General features: G+C 47.9%; 1 protein-coding gene across 15 annotated transcripts in view; it reads left to right on the plus strand.

The window, feature by feature from the left end:
• Window positions 1-3,051: 3,051 nt before the first annotated feature.
• The window catches only part of PLAU (plasminogen activator, urokinase), a 111,964-nt gene continuing 96,005 nt past the window's right edge, over window positions 3,052-19,010 (plus strand). For 2 of the 15 annotated variants that reach the window (XR_009535993.1, XR_009535992.1), the window contains exons 1-12: window positions 3,052-3,167; window positions 3,500-3,587; window positions 4,060-4,093; window positions 4,237-4,344; window positions 4,664-4,838; window positions 5,027-5,118; window positions 5,345-5,534; window positions 5,752-5,900; window positions 6,524-6,664; window positions 7,001-7,149; window positions 7,837-8,166; window positions 17,588-17,692. Coding sequence is in view for 9 of the 15 variants with exons in the window: in XM_060125824.1 (XP_059981807.1) it covers window positions 3,531-3,587; window positions 4,060-4,093; window positions 4,237-4,344; window positions 4,664-4,838; window positions 5,027-5,118; window positions 5,345-5,534; window positions 5,752-5,900; window positions 6,524-6,664; window positions 7,001-7,149; window positions 7,837-8,013 (1,272 nt within the window). In the remaining 6 variants the exon portion in view is untranslated. Of the gene's footprint in view, window positions 3,168-3,339; window positions 3,588-3,878; window positions 3,923-4,059; window positions 4,094-4,236; window positions 4,345-4,663; window positions 4,839-5,026; window positions 5,119-5,344; window positions 5,535-5,751; window positions 5,901-6,523; window positions 6,665-7,000; window positions 7,150-7,836; window positions 14,987-17,587; window positions 17,693-19,010 lie in introns of those variants that run through there. The other 13 variants (XR_009535989.1, XR_009535991.1, XR_009535990.1 and 10 more) reach the window with 12 other exon arrangements.

The following is a 19,010-nucleotide window of genomic DNA, read 5'->3' on the forward strand; positions in this document are numbered from 1 at the left end:
TTTGGGTCCTGCTAGTCAGAAAATAGCCCTTCAGTGGTCCTGTTTCCTGGACACAGTCTCAGGGCCAAGTTTGACATCCTGGTCCTCCTGGCACACCTGGCATCTGCCTGCTTTTTTATGAGCCGCTCCAGGAAATGGGGCCTCTGCATTAGTCTCTGTTGCCACATCTAACATGGGAGATCTGGACCACTGAGATGTGGAGGCAGGAGGCTGGTGGTTTTACTCTGAGACTCAGGAACAGAATGAAACCACATGTATTCAGTTCCTTATTCTCTCACACTTGACAGAAACTTCAGATAGACTAGACCACCAAGTTAGTTTCTGGAACTTAGGCAAGCAACTAACTCATATTATAGCCAGGGTCTCCCAGGAGCTCAGAGCCCATAGTCCTAGGCATGTTTCTGGAAGGAGGTCTCCAAAGCCAGCAAGAAGGCTCCCCTGAGCTGGAACATCTTACAGCATCTGGCCCTTCTCTCACAGCCTTCTGTTCTGAATCCCTCTCTTTGGAGGCAGTGAGGTATGGAGCACAGGAACAAGGATCAGAAAACCAGGGTTCTAGCGCTGGCTTTGCCACTTATCAACTATGTATCTTCTCTCCACCTCATTTTCCTCATCTGTGAAATGGAAATAACTATTCCCAGCTACGTGAGTTTAAAGAGGAATGGTTTGTATCAAGGTGCTTTTTAGCAAAAGACAGAAATGATGTCAGTACTATTTTTTTATGGCAAGGAAAAAAAAAAAGACAAGGAGAAGGGAAACTTCCAGGGAGCCCCAAAGCGCTCTCTTCTCACTTGTTCACAGATTCATTCATAATAAAGCACCTAGGTGAACATGGCATGCACCAGGTGCCGAGGGGGAGAAAGATATTTAAGATGTAGTCTCTGCCCTAAAAGAATTGAAAGATAGCACAGACTGTGCACCAAAAGACGGACACAGATTTCAGAGAGCGCCAAAGATCACAGAGTGGAAAGGATATTCTCTCTTCACAGAGGCTCTAGGATTGTTCAACCAGGTGAAGAACCCACAAGAGGAAGGAGGGGGAAGAGGGGTGTCATGCTGCATAACGGTTTCCAAGTCTCTTTGTCCGGGAGGAAATGAGGTCATCCTGCTCTCAGAATCAGCATGACAGCCTCCAGCCAAGTAATATGGAGTCATGAGAGCTGCCGGGGAAGCTCAGTGAATCACAAGTCAGCGGGGAATTTCCTGATAACTAACCTAAGAGTTTCTGGGTAAGTCCTCAGGTTGTAACTCTGTTTACATTTTGATCATGTTTATTTACAATTAATGTGTTCTATAATGTGTTCTAACTCCAAACAAAACATATCACAGTCTTCTACAGGAAGTAGCCTGGCTGGTTCCAAAGCCTCTAGCACCTCTGACTCAGTCCATCCCCTGGGAGGCTTGGCAGCTCAGAGCTGGGCACAGAAAAACTCTCTCCCCGGAGGATGATGGGTCACCTGCCTCCTAAGCTGGATGGTTAACTTGTACTTTCCCCAGGCAGAGGCTGGCATCCTGATACCTCTGGTTGGGGCAGAGCAAAGAGGCTTTCCTTCTTCCTGCCCTCCTGGCACTTTCTCTGCCCTCTTCCTGCCCCTCTCAAGTGGACCCAGACCCAAGGTCCAGGTTTGCCAGGCAGCAAAACGCTGTAGGCCTAGGCAGGGAGAGGGACAAGCCTTGGGCCCCTTAGTGGGTTACAGGGATTCAACCTCCTCTCCTTCCATTGAGGGAGACAGTCCTGCAGGGTGGAGTCAAGTGACACCAAGCCTGGCTCCCGACACTAGGGGAAACGGATGGGGGTGACTGAACTTCAGAGTCCCTGCTGTAGTTCTTCAGCTCTGCCTGAGAGATATGTGTGTGTGCATGGACTTGTGCGTGTGTACACAACTGTGTGTGCTCACCCTCAAGCAGGAAGCATAGGTGGAGTCCTTTACACATGGTTTGTCTTTCTGGAGGCCAATCTATTTGATGAGCAAATATTTTATCTTATTAGAAACAAGGCTCTATGATGAAGTAGAATACTAAATACACGTGCATTTAAAAATCTGTAATTATCTTTTTGGAACGGGTGATACAAGGATGTGTTTTCAAAAATTTAAACAGTGTAAAAGGCTATACAGTGAAAACTAAATCTCATTCTTGTCCTCCAGTTCCCAAATTTCTCTCTTCAGAGGTGAAAATAGAACTTTCTACATTAATAAGGCTTTACTATTCCATTGTCTTTATTAAGTGACAATACTATGGCCCAGGCAAATAAATGAATATTTCATTTTAGGAACTTCCTGAAAAACCTATGAACACTTCAATAGAAAGCATCAACAGTTTGTGCCCTAAGACTTTGTTCTCACAATCCTACAATATCATATCACGACTCTTATCCAATCCTTATCAGGCCCTCACTTTCAAAGACCTGCCTTATACCAAACTGCAAATTCTCAATAAAATCGGACCCCCTCCCCTGCCACTACCAAACTACCTTACCGCAGTAAGCAATAAACTAAGCTTTGTCTTATCCACTGGTTGTGTTGATTTTCGGGGAGCTGGCATACTACTTGGAGGCAGTCCCTGTGAACACGTTTTTTTGTGTGTTTCAGCGACGTGTATTTTCACATTGAGAAAGAGACTTCACAGCTGTACAACCTGCAGACTATGCCTCTAAGCCCAAGGGTCCGAATCAGTGTCCTAAGCAGCTGGGGGCCGAGGGTGGAGAAGAGCTTTAGGGGATCTGGGAAGAGGCATCAGAGCTGGAGGAGAGTGTCTCCCTAGCGCCTTTCCTTTTGGCAAATCGGGGGGATGGGGGGTGCTGCACGGGGGCGGGGCCCAGGCCAGGTGAATGGGAGGAGGGGGCGGAGAATTTAGATGTCTCTCCATACCTCAGTTCAGACCTGGTTCGTCCCCTCCAGTGGGGACAGCGCTGCCTCTCACAGTTTAGGTTGTGGAAGCCTGCGGGGTCCAAGTCGCGGCGGGTCCTCAGGGAAGGGGAGGGAAGGGAGTGGACGGGGCGATACCGGGCTGGGGCGGGGCCAGGGCTAGGGCGAGTCGTAATATAGAGCCAGCACTGCCCGCTAGCAGCACAGTGCGGAGACTGGAGCCCTAGAGCCCGCCCGAGCATCAGAGTGTCCACTAGTCCCCGCTATTCCGGCCCTGCGCCCCTCCGGCCATAGGTGCGGGTGAGTGTGGACCTCCCTAAGAGCGCAGGGTGGATGCGGGCGACCCAGCTCTTGCCGGCTTTACTTCTCCTTACTCGCTGCCCCGGCTCGGCTGCGGCTGCACGCTGAGTCACCGCGCTCCGTGCCCATGTGTTCCCCTGCGGGGACCAGTGCAGGCTGCGCCACGACCTCTGAGCCTCCAGAGAGGATAGACGGCCGGGCCTGGGGAGCCTGGTCACCGCGGGCTCTTCCCGCAGGGGACTTAGGGGCTCCAGCCCTGAACTGCAGTAAACCACCCGGTCCGCCTTCGCGCGCTCCTCCGCTTCTTCCCCTGACTTCTCCTTCCCTTGTAGAGCCGCTGTCTAGAGCCCCAGCCTCGCCACCATGAGACTCCTGCTGGCATGCCTGCTCCTCTGCGCCCTGGTCGTGAGAGACTCCGAGGTGAGTTGGCTTCCCTGCTTTTGACTCTTGGCGGCGGGAGGAGGGGGCTTGCAAGACCCCTGAAAAGCGCTGGGGAAGGAAGGGGCTGCATAGGAAGCTGGAGTCCTCCGAATTCCATCAACAGCAGGGCCAAACCCTCCCCGGGAAATAGGACAGGTGTGGCATTGGGGCCTTGAGAACCAAGGGAGCTTGCACTTTCCGGCAAAGGAGGAAGAAGCCACAGGGACTGCCCCAACCTGCTGGTATCTGATTTGTGAAGCTTGCTTGAGTCAATTCATTTCTCCCTGCTAGAAGCTGATGATCTTCCATTTGAGGGATAGTTAGACATGAACAGGGTAAGGAGAGAGGGAGCTGGAGGGAAGGCTGAGTTTGGGGATTGGGGCCAGTTTATCCTCACCCTGGGGTCCCAGGAACATGGGTCCTTTGGTGAACTTTTCCTTTCAATCTCTCCCCCCGCCTGCATCTCTTCCAGGGCAGCCATGAACTTCATCAAGTGTCTGTTGCCTGTGAGTATCCACCCCTTGCACAATATCTGGTTGCACAGATATCTTGGAAAAGCCTCAGGAGGCAGCCCCTCCCTGTCCCTGCTGGCTCCCCCTTTGCCTCCACCTATGCTCCTTGCTTACCCCCCAATCTTTGTGCTCTCCAGCGAAGTGTGGCTGTCTGAATGGAGGAAAATGTGTGTCCTACAAGTACTTCTCCAACATTCAACGATGCGACTGCCCAAAGAAATTCCAAGGGGAACACTGTGAGATAGGTATGGGGATCCTGACTCCAACTGGGGAGGAGGGGGCACCAGAGACTTGGGGGCAGGGAGACATGGGTGGGATGCAAGAGCAGGCAGGAATTAGGAGGTAGAGTGGGGGGCATCTTTATCCTCATGTGATTCACAGTCAAACATGAACACACACTATGTCATGAAGCTGAGGCTGCACAAATGTGAGGTGGGGATGGAAGGAGACCCTTTCTAGTATCTTCTGCCTCACTGAAATCATGTGAGGCCTGACAGGATCTCTAAAATGCCTGTCTGAACTTCCTTCTCTTTCTAATATTCTCATCCTCACATCCTCCCATAGATACATCGAAAACCTGCTATCAGGGGAATGGTCACTCTTACCGAGGGAAGGCCAACACTGACACCAGCGGCCGGCCCTGCCTGGCCTGGAACTCTCCCACCATCCTTCTGAAAACGTACCATGCCCACAGACCTGATGCCCTTCAGCTGGGACTGGGGAAACACAATTACTGCAGGTGAGGTGGGGGCAGCAAGGACCCTCCTTATGGCCTCACAGAAACCCTCGTTACCATCTTTTCTGCTTGCCAAGTGCTGGCCATAGCATGAGAAAATCAAGGCCTCTGGTTGAGTCTTCCCTGGAGGGGAGGACACAGAAAAGGCATTCTGGGTTGGAATGGCACCCTTCTCCCCTCTGTGTTGCCAGGAACCCAGACAATCAGAGGAGACCCTGGTGCTATGTGCATGTTGGCCTAATGCAGGTTGTCCAGGAGTGCATGGTGCACAGCTGCTCTTCTGGTGAGTGTCACTGGCCTGTTTATGATGGTGGGTGGAAGGGGACAAACTCATTTCTTCCCTTATTCCATCATAGGAGGGATGAGGAGGGAGGCCTGCAGGAGAGAGGCCTGCCTGGCCCTGAAAAACTGGGAGGTCAGAGGACCAGGAGAAGGACACTTTATCCTTCCTCCCTCCCCAAGATATCACTTTCTTTCTCCTCCAGAAAGAAATGCCCTCTCTCCTCCAGAAAAGTTACAGTGTGGCCAGAAGGCTCTGAGGCCCCGCTTTAAGATTGTTGGGGGAGAATTCACCACCATCGAGAACCAGCCTTGGTTTGCAGCCATCTATAGGAGGCACCGTGCAGGCTCTGTTACCTACGTGTGCGGTGGCAGCCTCATCAATCCCTGCTGGGTGGTCAGCGCCACACACTGCTTCATGTATGTCCCTCTGTCTCTTCTCCCTGACCCTCCTGCCCTACCCCAAACAAATCCCTTCCTCCTTCCCAGCAAAAGATTCCCCTTATTTCTACCCCCTTGGCTTCTCTCTATATGGCCCATGGCCTTGGGGACAAGTGATGCTCTGAGGTTGCTGTGGTGGGGAGGGGGAAGTGACAGGATCTCACAAGATCAGACTGACTGATCTCCCCTCCCACAGTGAATACCAAAAGAAGGAGGACTACATTGTCTACCTGGGTCGGTCAAAGCTTAACTCCATCACGCCTGGCGAGATGCAGTTTGAGGTGCAAAAGCTCATCTTACATAAGGACTACAGTGCTGACACCCTTGCTCACCACAATGATATTGGTGAGTGGAAAACCCTCATCTGCCGTGATGATGATAGCTGTGGGAATGGGGGTCTGAGAAGAGACCCACGTGTGAAGTTGGGGTTGTAGGGGAACTTGAAGACCCTGCTTTACACAACAAAGGAGTGGTGGGGAAGGGTTCAGAGTGGAAAACGTGAGGGGCCTGGTGCTCCTCTGTAGAGTCCCTGAATTTCCAAACAGGTATCCTCTTCTGGGTGGCAATGGCCCTGATGGCATATAGCTTGGGCTGGGATGCCCCTTCCATTGTTGGATGGAGCCTCTGTCTGTCCCAGGATATAGAACTTGGAGAGATTATTGGGCAGGATTTCAGCCCAGCTACCTCAGCCAGGGCTTTATGAGCTGTTTTTTGCAGGAAAAAAACTCATACAGCTGTATGCAGTTGCCCTGGCTGTCCAAGGCTTTGTCAGCAGCTGGAACAAAGCCCTTGAAGCATGGGACAGGGGAGACTTGTTTCAGGTGACAAGCTACCAGCAGACCTCCCAGGATGACCTCTGACTCTGACATAGGGATAGACAGCCATTCCCTCAGGGTTTGGAGGGGAGAGATAGTGACCACCTGACTAGGTGGTGATCTTTCCCCTCTGACCCCTTCATGCTCCCCCAGCCTTGCTGAAGATCCGTTCCAGCACGGGCCAGTGTGCACAGCCATCCCGGTCCATACAGGTCATCTGCCTGCCCCCAGCGAATGGGGATGCCCATTTTGGCACAAGCTGTGAGGTTACTGGCTTTGGAAAAGAGAATCCCTGTAAGTGACATTTGGGTCTGGCTGAGAGGGTCCTGAGGGAGTGTTGTAACCTGGAAGTGAGCTCAGCTTGATCAAGAGAGGACTGTGGATGTAGAGATGGGAGCACTGTGGAGGCAGCAGATGGGTCCAGGGATGGAGTGGGGAGCATTGTTTAGGGAATGATGAGCCATAAAGTTAAATGGGTGAGGGATGAGGGACTATAGGTGGGGTAAAGACTTAGATGTGGGTGGAAAAAAATAAGGGCTTTCCCTGGTAGGGACACTTTTTGGACCTCCCTGGCAGAGAGTCCCAACAGACACATTTTAATGTACATTCCCCCCTGTTTCCTCCATCTAGCTGACTATATCTATCCAGAGCAGCTGAAAATGACTGCTGTGAAGCTGGTTTCCCACGAGGAGTGTCAGCAGCCCCACTACTATGGCACTGAAGTCACCAGCAAAATGCTGTGTGCGGCTGACCCACAGTGGAAAACAGATTCCTGCCAGGTGAGAGTTCCAAGCATCTTTCTCCATCACCCCTAGATCTCCCTGGGCTCCTGGGCCTGTCCCTACCAGCTTTGGGGAGCCTCTCTCCAGTCAAAATCCCAAGAAGCCAGGACCGGGGGTTCAGGTCTTAAAAGGTTTAAACCAGTCCTTATGTATTTACCAAACATTTGTCAAGAGCCTGGCTCTATGGTAGGCACTTCAGACTCAGGGAGGGAGGGGGACTAAGACCCTAAGAAAGAGAAAACAACAGAAAATAACACAATTCAGTGCTCAGAGTGTGGTGTGAATTATAAATGATCAGCTGTTTAGGAGAGGGAGGTGAGAACCAACTAGATGGTCACTGAGGGGGGCACTTCAGAGAGAACGTGACTCAATAGGAATTTGAGGAGGCAGAGGAAATAAAAGAGAGCATTTCAGTTGCAAGATACAAAAATGAGAATGAGCACGGCATATTTTGGGATGGGAAGGAGAAATAGGGTCTGAAAATGTAGGTAAAACTGTAGATAACAGGACTTCGAAAGCCAAGCAGGGGATTTTTAAACTTGGTGTGGTAGGAAATGGGGAGTCACCAAGGACTTTGACTCTAGGAAACTCTCCCTTCTCTCTCGGGCATGATTGGGTGGTAGGATCAGATGGCCCCCTTCTCACTTCTCCCAGGGCTCACCTTTTGTGTCCTTGGCTTAACAGGGAGACTCAGGGGGGCCGCTGGTCTGCTTCACCCAAGGCCGCATGACTCTGACTGGGATTGTGAGCTGGGGCCGTGAATGTGCCATGAAGGAAAAGCCAGGCGTCTACACAAGGGTCTCAAGCTTCCTGCCCTGGATCCACACTCACATTGGGGGAGAGAATGGCCTAGCCCTCTGAGGGCCCCCAGAGAACCAAGGGAAGAGACGGGTACCACCCACTCCCACAGTGACCGTCATTTTTGCAGTAGGGCCATCTGCACAGCTATATATAACGAAGAGACTGAGGAAGATGAGCTCTGCAGAGGTGGTTTTGCTTGTGCTGCCCATCAGGGTGAGTGACAGTAGCTTCACCCTCAGATACACGTCTGGGTGCTGGACGCCCAGATCTCCCCTGGCCAGGATGGAAGGGTGGTCCTGAGCCAGAATGGTATTGTCGTTTTCTGGACTAAAGCTTCCTGGAGTTAAAAATGGTATCTCCTGTGCATAGGTGGAAGGAGAGCCAGCTCCCTGGCAGTGGGCCATTCATGAGGCCCACTGTTGGGAAATGAATAATTTCCCAATTAGGAAGTGTAACAGAACTGAGGTCTCTTGAGAGAGCTTGGCCAATGCAGGAACAGTGGTTTGGAGAGTAGGGACACTAAATGACTTGAGGGAAGGGCTCTGACATTCCATGAATGTATCAGGAAATGTTATATACGTGTGTGTATGTTGGCACACTTGTGCACAGGCTGTGTCAGTGTAAGAGCTGGTGTTCTGTGTCTGACTGCAAGTCTAGATACTTCCCCAAATTGTATGGACTGTGACATCACACAGAATGGCCTGTTTGGAGAGGTTGTGGGGCCTCTTGGGTCTCCCAGGTGATGATATGTATAAATGTACCATTCTGGGGCACACACTGTGACCAGCACTAAATTTCCAGTCTCACTTTCACATAGATGTCCATTCTTGGCCAGTTATCCCTTCTGACCTTCCCGCCGAGTTCATCCAATCCTCACTGAGTGAGGTGAGGACCATTCCTGTACACTGAATATTTAATAATTATATTCTGGTATTTTTATTTATATCTATTTTTGTAATTTTGAATAAGTATGGTTGATCAAATGTGATTTTTCTGAAAATTTTGGCTCTTCCCTCATGCTTGTATGGGAGGGAGTTGGGATGATAAAAAGTAGAAAATGACAATGGTGGAATGCACCCCAGAGTTTCCTGTGGGGCGATATCTGGACTTAATGGGGCTTTGGGAGGAGAAGCTAGGAGACTTGTGGAACAGACCCTCCATAGCACATAAGGTACAAAAATGTGCCCCAAGCCAGAAGTCCACAGCTTGGTAAATGGTGTGCAGGCTTTGTCAACTCCTAGTTCCCTCCCCAGCCTCATGCCTCTGTGCAGTGCACATCTTGTACAACTTTACACGGTGATCCTACCATATACTCTTCACTCTGACCCCAACAATCCTTGGGCTGACTTCAACCAAGGGGGACATGTGCATGAGTGAAAATTGCTGATCCCAAACCCAGCCCAGCTTGAGTCTGTGGCATTCAGGAAACAGAAGACATAATTTCCCATCATCTGTGCATGGGGCTGGTGCTGAGTTTCCTCAGTGTGTGTTAATGAAGCTCATGACCAGCCTTTGCTATCCCTCATATCAGGGAGCTCAGAATCTAAAGCTGGGTGATATCCTAATGGGCATGTACATATATTCTGAACCAAACATCAGCTTCTTAAGAACTGGATGTAGAAGGCAGTTCAGGAGTTACAGTTGGATGCCAAAATTTTGGAATTTCCAAGCTATGCTAGTGAGTTCTGGCCATGTTTCTTAACCAAGTCACCTGTGAACTTAAAAAAAAAAAAATATATATATATGTTTATGCTCTACCCACAGAGATTGTGATTCAGGTCAGGGCTGGTGCCAGGGCTCGTGATTTTAGAAAAATTCCCTAGGTGTTTCTGATATGCAGCCCTGATTGAGATACATTGGTGACAATTGGCCAGATTATGTGAAGGGCCCAAAAATTCAAGACGTGGTCAGCATATGTTCTCTGCATGAACAGTTAGATTTCTGAGTGGGGTTTGGGGGCACAAGGTCTCCTGGGCTTCCTGTTCAGAGGATCCCTAGACAATGGACCCCTGGAGGGCAAGGACCCAGAGTATTCAGCTTTTAATCCCCATAATCTAGCATGTTTCATTCAGTATGATGTTCAGAGCATGGATTTTGGAGTCAGGTGGCCTGGACTAGATTCCTGACTCTAAAATACTAGTTGTATGACTTGGGAAAAACTCTTAACCTTTTGTGTCTCAGTTTCCTCATCTGTATAAAAGAGATATCTACCTCCCAGGATTGTTATAAGGATTCATGCGTTCATAAATCTCTTAGCCATAATCCTGGCACCTAGTAAAGGCACAAAAACAGTGGCTACTATTACAAAACTCTGTAAATTCTCGTAGAATTGAATGGGAACCCCTTCCCCTCTTTACCCCAGGATTGCATAGGTGTATTTTGTGGAAGATGAAACCTGCTAGGAGAGAAAAGGCAAAGATGTGAAGCTAAGGAGCCCAGCCCAGGCTGAGTTGCTGCTCAGCCTCTGCATACCCCGCAGGGGCCAAGAAAGATCTTGTTCCAACATGAACAGCGCCAGCATCAGGGCTCACAGACACTGAAAACAGGAAGTATGAGCCCTACTGGTGGGTTGAGCAATGCACTGCTAACAATCTTCAGACCATTTCCCAGCCACCTGACCGACCCCCAGCCAGCTGCTACCTCTTCCCAGTCACAGACCTCACTCCGGGGTAGCAGGAATCAGCCACTTCTCCAGCAACCAGTTTCAAGGCTCCAGATACAACCCTGTCACTCACTTTAGGGACTGCCTTTTTCTAGTGCTCCCTAAGTGCTGGACATTGTACTAAGTTCTTCACCTATTATCTGGTTTAATCCTTATAACAATCCTATGGGGAAGGTGCCATCCTTAGCCCCATTTAACAGCAGAGAAAATGGAGATACAGAGAGATTAGGTGACTTGCCCAAGGCAATGTGGCTGGTAAGTAGCAGAGTGCTGGCTCCAGAGTGCACAGGCCCAGCACTCTCAGCAGGGCCCAACCTGAGGGAAGGTTAGCAGCCCTCTTTTCAAGCTCCCTACTTCAGGGATGCTGGGTGCAGGGAGGCTAAGTGTAACCGAATTTCAACCCTGGCCTAGATTATAATTCTTTCCTCTTAAAAGATTCCCAGGCCAAGTGAGCAAATCACACTCAGCCACCAGTTTCAAAGTAAAACTTTACCCTTCTCAAGCAAACCTCAGCCTTTTTGGTTGAAACCTGATTTCATTGAAGTGGTTTTTGTTTTCACCAGAACCCCTCCTTCTGAAATAGTCTATGGCTCATGCTATTATCAGGACTCAACTTGATTTCCACTCATGCTCTGCCTTTCCCAAGCCAACCCTGCACAACAACACCACCCCTGAATACACCCCTCCACCCTCATCCCTGTTTGTCCACCTTCCTCCCCAGCTGCTGACATTTGAGCCCGCCCTTTGAATCACAGTGAGAGGAGTTTGCTGAGGTGTTCTTTAAATAACAGTACTACTGAGGTATACTAAATCACATACCATACAATTCACCCATTTAAAGTGTGCAACTCAATGATTTTTTAGTATATTCACAGAGTTGTGCAACTATCACCACAGTCAATTCTAGAACATTTTCACCAACTCAAAAATAAACCCCATACCGTGTAAGAGGGATAAATCAGGAGCTTGGGATTGACATACACACACTACTATATATAAAAAAGGTAACCAACAAGGACCTACTGTATAGCACAGGGAACTCTACACAATATTCTGTGATAACCTATATGAGAAAAGAATTGGAAAAAGAATGAATATATGTATATGTATAATTGAATCACTTTGCTGTACACCTGAAACTAACACAACATTGTAAATCAACTATAATCCAATAAAATTTAAAAAAAAGAAACCCCATACCTATTAGTAATCGCTCCGATTTTCTCCCCAACCCCCTCAGCCCCTAATCTACTTTCTGTCTCTATGAGTTTGCCTATTCTGGACATTTCATATAAATAGAATCATATAACACCTAGTCTTTTGTGACTGACTTCTCTCCCTACCATGTTTTCCAGTTTCATCCATGTTGCAGCATGTATTAGTACTAATGCTGAGTTTTAAGTAGCAAATTGGGAGAAAAGATAGTCTAGGCCCCATTCCGACCTTGCAGTCCCATTGGGAGTCATTCAACAACCTTAAAAGAAAAATTTTTTTAAGGACCTTGACACCAGGCACTGTTTTAGATGCTGGGGATACAGGAATGAATAGGACATAGTGCTAGTCCTCAAGGAGCTCACAACTTTGCAAAGGAGACAGAACGATGACCACAATTTAATGTGATAAAAATTGTAATATTTTTGCTATAATAAAAGTATGTATAAATGTGTGGAACAATGATGAGGAAGTAATTAATTCTGCCTTGGCAAATAAAGGGAGACTTCCCAGAGGAGGTGATATTTTACCTGGGCCTGCAAAGATGCAAAGAAATTTGCCAAACAAGGAGGAGAAAGGCATTCCAGGGATAGGGAAGATAATGAAGGCATGAAAAGAAAAGCAAGGTGTTCTCAAGAAGTGATGAATAAACTGCTGTGGTAGAGAAAAGAGTTGGAGGGGCAGTGAGCAAGCATGGAGTAGGGGTGGGAATAAGGAGCTGCTGGGATCCAGCAGGTGAGGACCCTTAGGCAGGGCTGATACTTAGTAGCAGGTGCCAGTACTTCTCAATCTCTAAAACACTGATGTCCCAAGATCCACACACACCCCACCCCTGACATGGTCCCCTGCCACCCAGCCTCTTTCCAGTTCTTCATAATCCAGCAACCACAGGGTTAATGCCTGGCAGAGGGCCCCTAGCAGGGGCCTCTGAGATTCCTTCCCTCCTCCAGCTGCCTTCCACGTGTTGGTACTCCGAAGTCCTGCTAGTTAAATATTTTGAATATCACTTCTTGCCCTCAGGCAGTAAATCTAGAAGGTTAATTAAGGTCACGGAGGCATAAAAAGGTTTTTTTCTCTGAACTAAAAATTTCCACCCAATTGTAAAAGTAACTATAAAAGTAAAATGCTTCCATAGCATTCTACCGCCATTTTTAAAAATTAATTTTTATTGGAGTATAGTTACTTTACAAGGTTGTGTTAGTTTCTGCTGTGCAGCAAAGTGAATCAGTTATATGTATACATATATCCACTCTTTTTTAGATGTCCTTCCCATTTAGTTCACCACACAGCACTGAGTAGAGTTCCCTGTACTATACAGTAGGCTCTCATTTGTTACCTATTTTATATGTAGTAGTGTATATATGTCAAGCCCAATCTCCCAATTCATCCTCCCTCCACCCACCCAGCCATTGCTAACATCTCTAGCTTCTTGGGTCTCCTTTGCCATCTCAACCTCCTCTACTTGGCCCTGAATATTGGGTTCCCCAAGACCAGACCCTAGACCAGCTCCTCTTCCCACCCTAAACTCTCTCCCACACAGTCTTATTCACACCCAGGTTTAAATGACCATCAATCAACAGTTGATTTACAATGATTATCTCCAGCCAGACCTCTCCTCTGAGATCCAAACCCTTACTTTCCATTGTCTACTTGACGTCCTCTTTTGGTTTTCACATATAGGGCACTTCAAACTCAACCTGCCCTGAACCAGCCCTGTCTTCAGGTCCCAACCCGATGGGCTTCATCCATTACACTCTGTCTTGGGTGACAGCACCACTTCCATTCACATCCAGAAACCTAAAAGTCATCCAGATGCTTCTCTCCTTTCACCACGCACCCCCTACCATCCCATCCATCTCCAAATCCTGGCAATTTGCCTAAGAGTTCTTTAAATTTATTTTATTTATTTATTTATTTTTGGCCCCGTTGGGTCTTCGTTGCTGCGCGTGGGCTTTTCTCTAGTTGCGGCAAGCGGGGGTCATTCCTCGCAGCGGTGTGCAGCCTCTCATCGTGGTAGCCTTTTCTGTTGTGGAGCATGGGCTCCAGGTGCATGGGCTTCAGCAGTTGTGGCTCACGGGCCTAGTTGCTCCGCGGCAGGTGGGACCTTCCCGGATTAGGGCTCGAACCCGTGTCCCCTGCATTGGCAGGAGGATTCTTAACCACTGCGCCACCAGGGAAGCCCTGCTTAAGAGTTCTTGAGGTCATCCATGTCTCTCCATTTTCACCACCACCATTAGCTGAGCCCATCCCACCATCAACTCTTGCCTAGACCACCACAATAGCTTCCCAACTGGCCTCCCCCATTGACTATCTCTCTTAATAACTCCCACTGCTCCTGGCTGGCTAGCTTGGGCAGGGTCCAGCTCCTACCTCCTCTTTAGCTCCATCTGGCACCAGCCTCTCCCAGGCTTGCCCTATTCAGCCATTCTCTTACTCATCAGTTCCTCTCTCACCACAGGGCCCTTGTTAGTCATGTTCCTTCTGCGTGGGACTTTCTTTGACTGTTTAAGTTCTTCCTCATGCTTCAGAGATCTCTTTGCCAAGGAAGTCTTTCCTGGGTTGCCTCTATCTGTAGAAGGTCTCACTATTTTGTCTACAGTCTCATTACACTATGTATCACCTCTCTGATGCACTTGTCACTATTGCAATTTTACTTCTGCTGCATCACTATTTGATTAACGTTTGCTTTTCCCCACCAAAATGTAACTTCCATGAGGGACAGTGTGTGGGGTTTTTTGGTTTTTTAAATTAGTTATTTATTTTGGGCTGCATTGGGTCTTTGTTGCTGCGCTCCAGCTTTCTCTAGCTGTGGCGAGTGGGGGCTGCTCTTCATTGTGGTGCACAGGCTTGCGGTGGCTTCTCTTTGGCTTCTCTTGCTGCAGAGCATGGGCTCTAGGCGCGCTGGCTTCAGTAGTTGTGGCTCGCAGGCCCTAGAGCTCAGGCTCAGTAGTTTGTGGTGCACGGGCTTAGTTGCTCTGCAGCATGTGGGATCTTCCTGGACCAGGGATCGAACCTGTGTCCCATGCAGTGGCAGGGAGATTCTTAACCACTGCACCACCAGGGAAGTCCTGACAGTGTGTTTTGATCATCACTAAATCCCCAGCATCAAGCATGATGTCTAGAATATGGCAGATATTTAATAAATGTTTACTGAATGAATGTATTCTGATGTTTCCATTTTTCTCTGCTTCTTTTTTACATAGCTGTGTTCACACTCTATACATAATTTTGTATCTTGTCCTTTGCTTTTGTCATATTTTGTCATAGCCATTTCCTGTGGTATTGCAAATCTCTCCGAGAGAGATTATTTACAATGTAGTTAATAACACCCATCCAACCTACCTTTCTGGATTGAGGCATCATAAAGTATGTGAAAGTTACTTGTAATCTGTATGTACATATGAGACAGTATTATTTGCATTTAAAAGGAAATGGGGGTGAAATTTCTCTCTGGTGCCCTCCCTACCATTGCCCTTATACCTCTTTTCCTCAGGCATTGTTTTTTTTTTTTGGTGCCCTTGTTCTGCCTGACCACCTAGTTAAGGTCTAAAATAACTCATTAACTTTAATATGCTACCAGCCCAAAGAGTTTACATTTTTTAAAAGGACTTCTAAAAGAAGGGCGTTACAGCCAGTTTGGTGAGGTTTGGGGGCTGAGAGAGGACTCAAGATATTCACTGATTCATTGGTTTATTCTTTACTCATTTCACTCATTCATTTAACAAACATTTATCGAGAGTTGGTCATGGGCCTGGCACTGTGCTGTGTACTGGGTGTAGAGATGATGATGTGTACTGGGTGTAGAGTCTCAGCTTCAATGGGCTAAAGGTAAAGTGAGGGACAGACAAGCAAGTGAACAGACTACAGTGAGAGCATAGCTATGAGGAAGATGTGTGAGATGGGCATGGAGGGCTAACAGTGGAGTCTCAAAGGGCAAATATGGAAGGGACAAATGACAATCTGAGTACAGGAAACAGTATGTGCAAAGGTAAAGAGGAAGGAGAATGCATGGAGCCCTCAAGGAACTGCATGTAGTTCAAGGGGATGGGCTATACAGGGCCAATGTTAGAGAGGCAATTTAGCTGGAGGAATTGCCGAGAGCTGAAACCTGAGGGCCTAGAGGACCCTGCCTGCCACATGAAGGACTTTGGATTTTATTGTTATGGGGAGTCATTAGAAAGTTTGCAGCATGTGACAGCAGTGTGAAAGATTTGAGTAAAAGAAGATCCTTTGGCCCAGATGAGACTATGGGCAGGGAAAACCAGCTCAGAGACTAGTACAATTAGCCAGGTAGCAGCTGAAGAGTGTCTGAACCAGGGCAGTGGCAGGGATGTGGGAGGGGAGGGTACAGATATGGGAGATTTGGGGGGGATAGGATAGACTTGGAGCCTGGATGGGGTGAAAGGAGGAGAAGGACGTATCATTTGGTTTAGCCTCCTGTCTTTGGATAAGTAAGATACTGCATAATTTTACAGGTGAGAAACTGAGGTTTCACTGTAAGTGATTTCCCTAAAGCCATATCTAGTAGGTAGTTGACCGAACTAGAGTTACTACTGGTGCAATTTTTTTTTAAAATTCGTTATTCTTATTTATTTATTTATTTTTGGCTCAGTAGTTGTGGCATGTGGGCTCAGTCACTCCACAGCATGTGGGATCTTCCCGGACCAGGGCTCAAACCCATGTCCCCTGCGTTGGCAGGCGGAGTCTCAACCACTGCGCCATCAGGGAAGCCCCTACTGGTGCAATTTTGAGGATCAGTATCTACAGGGCAAGCTAGACCTGCTGATGGCCTATGTGACTCTGTCCACTCAACTGGAAAAATCCTCATCACCATAATCACCAAGTGGTGATGTCATCCAAACCTGTGGGGGTTGATGCTTGTTTCCTAAACATCCCAGGTCTGTTCAGCCCTGTGACTGTGGTTCTGACTTAAGGAATTTCTCCAAGACCTCCCAGTGCACTGTCAGCGCACTGATGCACTGTCAGTGAACTGGTGGATGGGTCTGTGATATGTATAAGGGGATTAGCAGACGCTGTATCTAGCTGTTTGCCTTATGGCTTCCTAGAACTGAGACATGGCTTCTGGTGTTCGGGAAGATCATACACACTTGGCACATAACCAAGTTCTGCATGCAGGGTGTGAAGGTGAAGTCGATTTTGTAAGAACTCTGGCTGATAGTGTTTTCAACCCAATCCCTCCATCCCCCTTTTCTGTGGTCTGCCAATTGCCTTTACTTTCTCACTCCCTCTGAATATAAAGGAAACGGAATTACTTTCCTTTCTCCCCTGGCTCTTCTCATCCTCGCTCTGCAGTCTCTTTAGCTCTCTCTTTCCAGAGCTGGTGTCAGTGCCATGGGTGAACAGGACTCTAGCTCCAGTTGGGATTTCCCTCTGATTAGCCTGGTGACATGGGTCAGCCCCTACCTCAGATTTTCTCTTACTGCTCACTACACCTGTATACCTCTTTCCATCACAGGCTGAGAGGCTCTGCCTGGGGAACTCTAAGCTTTTGAGCCCCAGGGGAGCTGGATATATATATATATATATATATATATATATATATATATATGGAGTTAACAGCTATCGATCAGATCACTTTTATTCTCCACTGGAATTTGGCCACCATCCCGGGCTATTAGAATTCTGCCAGATGCCCCAATGGTGAGCTTACCAGAAGTCCTGCTCTGACAGCCCCTTCTTGTAGCCCCATCACATCAAGACTCCCTCAGGCACTTACCTCGGCCCTTTCTCTCTCCTTAGCTGGACTACTTCATGGCTGAGAGAATGAGGAGGAAGGATGGACAGAGGCACGGGGTGGGATAAACACTTTGCTTAGAACATCCATCTAAAGCAGTGGCTCTCCAGGTATGGTCCTTAAATCAGCAACTTCAGATCACCTAGCACATGTTAGAAGTGCAAAATTATCAGGTCCCACTCAAACCTACTGAATCAGCAACTCTAGAGGTGGGGCCCAGCTATCTGTGTTTTAACAAGACCTCCAGGTGATTCTTTTACATACTCAAGTTTGAGAACCACCCATCTAATGCATTGATTCTCAGACTTCAGTATGCACACGAACCACCTGGGGAGCTTGTTAACCATAACGTGGTTAAACAAAACTGGATTGGTATCTGGGCAACTGTATTTTTAGCAAACTCCCTAGGTGATTCTGGTATTCATCAAAGATTGAGAATCACTGATCTAAGGAATTCATTTTATCAGTTAGCTGAGTCTCCTGGGGAGGGAGCAGACAGAAGGCTGTGGAAATGTCTCTCAAAGTTACAAATGCCACCTGCATCTGCACTTCTGGGGAGCTTGTTAGAAAAGCAGGATCTGAGTATCAGATGTATTGACCCCAAATCTCTGGACCTGAGGACCTGGCAGCCACATTCAGAGTTCTCCAGGTGATTCTTATGCATGTGAAAGTTTGATAACCCCGGAGCAACAGGTCAGCAGGCATTCTCAATGATGGATGCATGTTAGAATCACCTGGGGAGCTTTAACAGTGACCTGATATCTGAACCCCACCTCCAGAGAGTCTGATTTAATTGGTCTGGGATGGGGCTTCAATATTTTATACAAGTCGTCCCTCCCACCCCCACCCAAGTGATTTTAATGTATCGTTAGGGTTAAGAACCATCAGGTTAAAGGATGATGCAGATCTGGGAAGAATCAGGAAATAAGAGAAAGCGAAGGAGTGCCAAAGAAACAATTGGTGGAATCCTGTGGGGGAGGTTAGAAATGTCAAGTTGGAAATAGGGAGGAGATAGAAAGGTGGGAAGGGCCTCAGGTGGGAGGGGGAGTAGGTTGGCTTGAGTGGTGTGGAGCTTGGTGTAGGAAAAGGGTTAGTGTATTAGTTTTCTACTGCTGCTGTAACACAGTACCACAAATTTAGTGACTTAAAATAACATAAAGGCATTATTTTACAATTCTGGAGGTCAGAAATCCAAAATGGGTCAGCAGGGCTGAATTCCTTCTGGAGATTCTAGGGGAGCAGAATCTATTTCCTTGTCTTTTCTAGCTTCTAGAGGCTACCCACATTCCTTAGCTCATGACTCCACATCACTCTGACCTTTGCTTCTGGCATCACATCTCCCTCTCTCACTCTGACTCTCCTGTTTCCCTCTTATAAAGATCCCCTTATAGATTGTGATTATGTCGGTCCTACCCAGATAATCTAGAA

Source organism: Lagenorhynchus albirostris, chromosome 16, assembly GCF_949774975.1.
Source record: "Lagenorhynchus albirostris chromosome 16, mLagAlb1.1, whole genome shotgun sequence".
NCBI lineage: Eukaryota > Metazoa > Chordata > Mammalia > Artiodactyla > Delphinidae > Lagenorhynchus > Lagenorhynchus albirostris.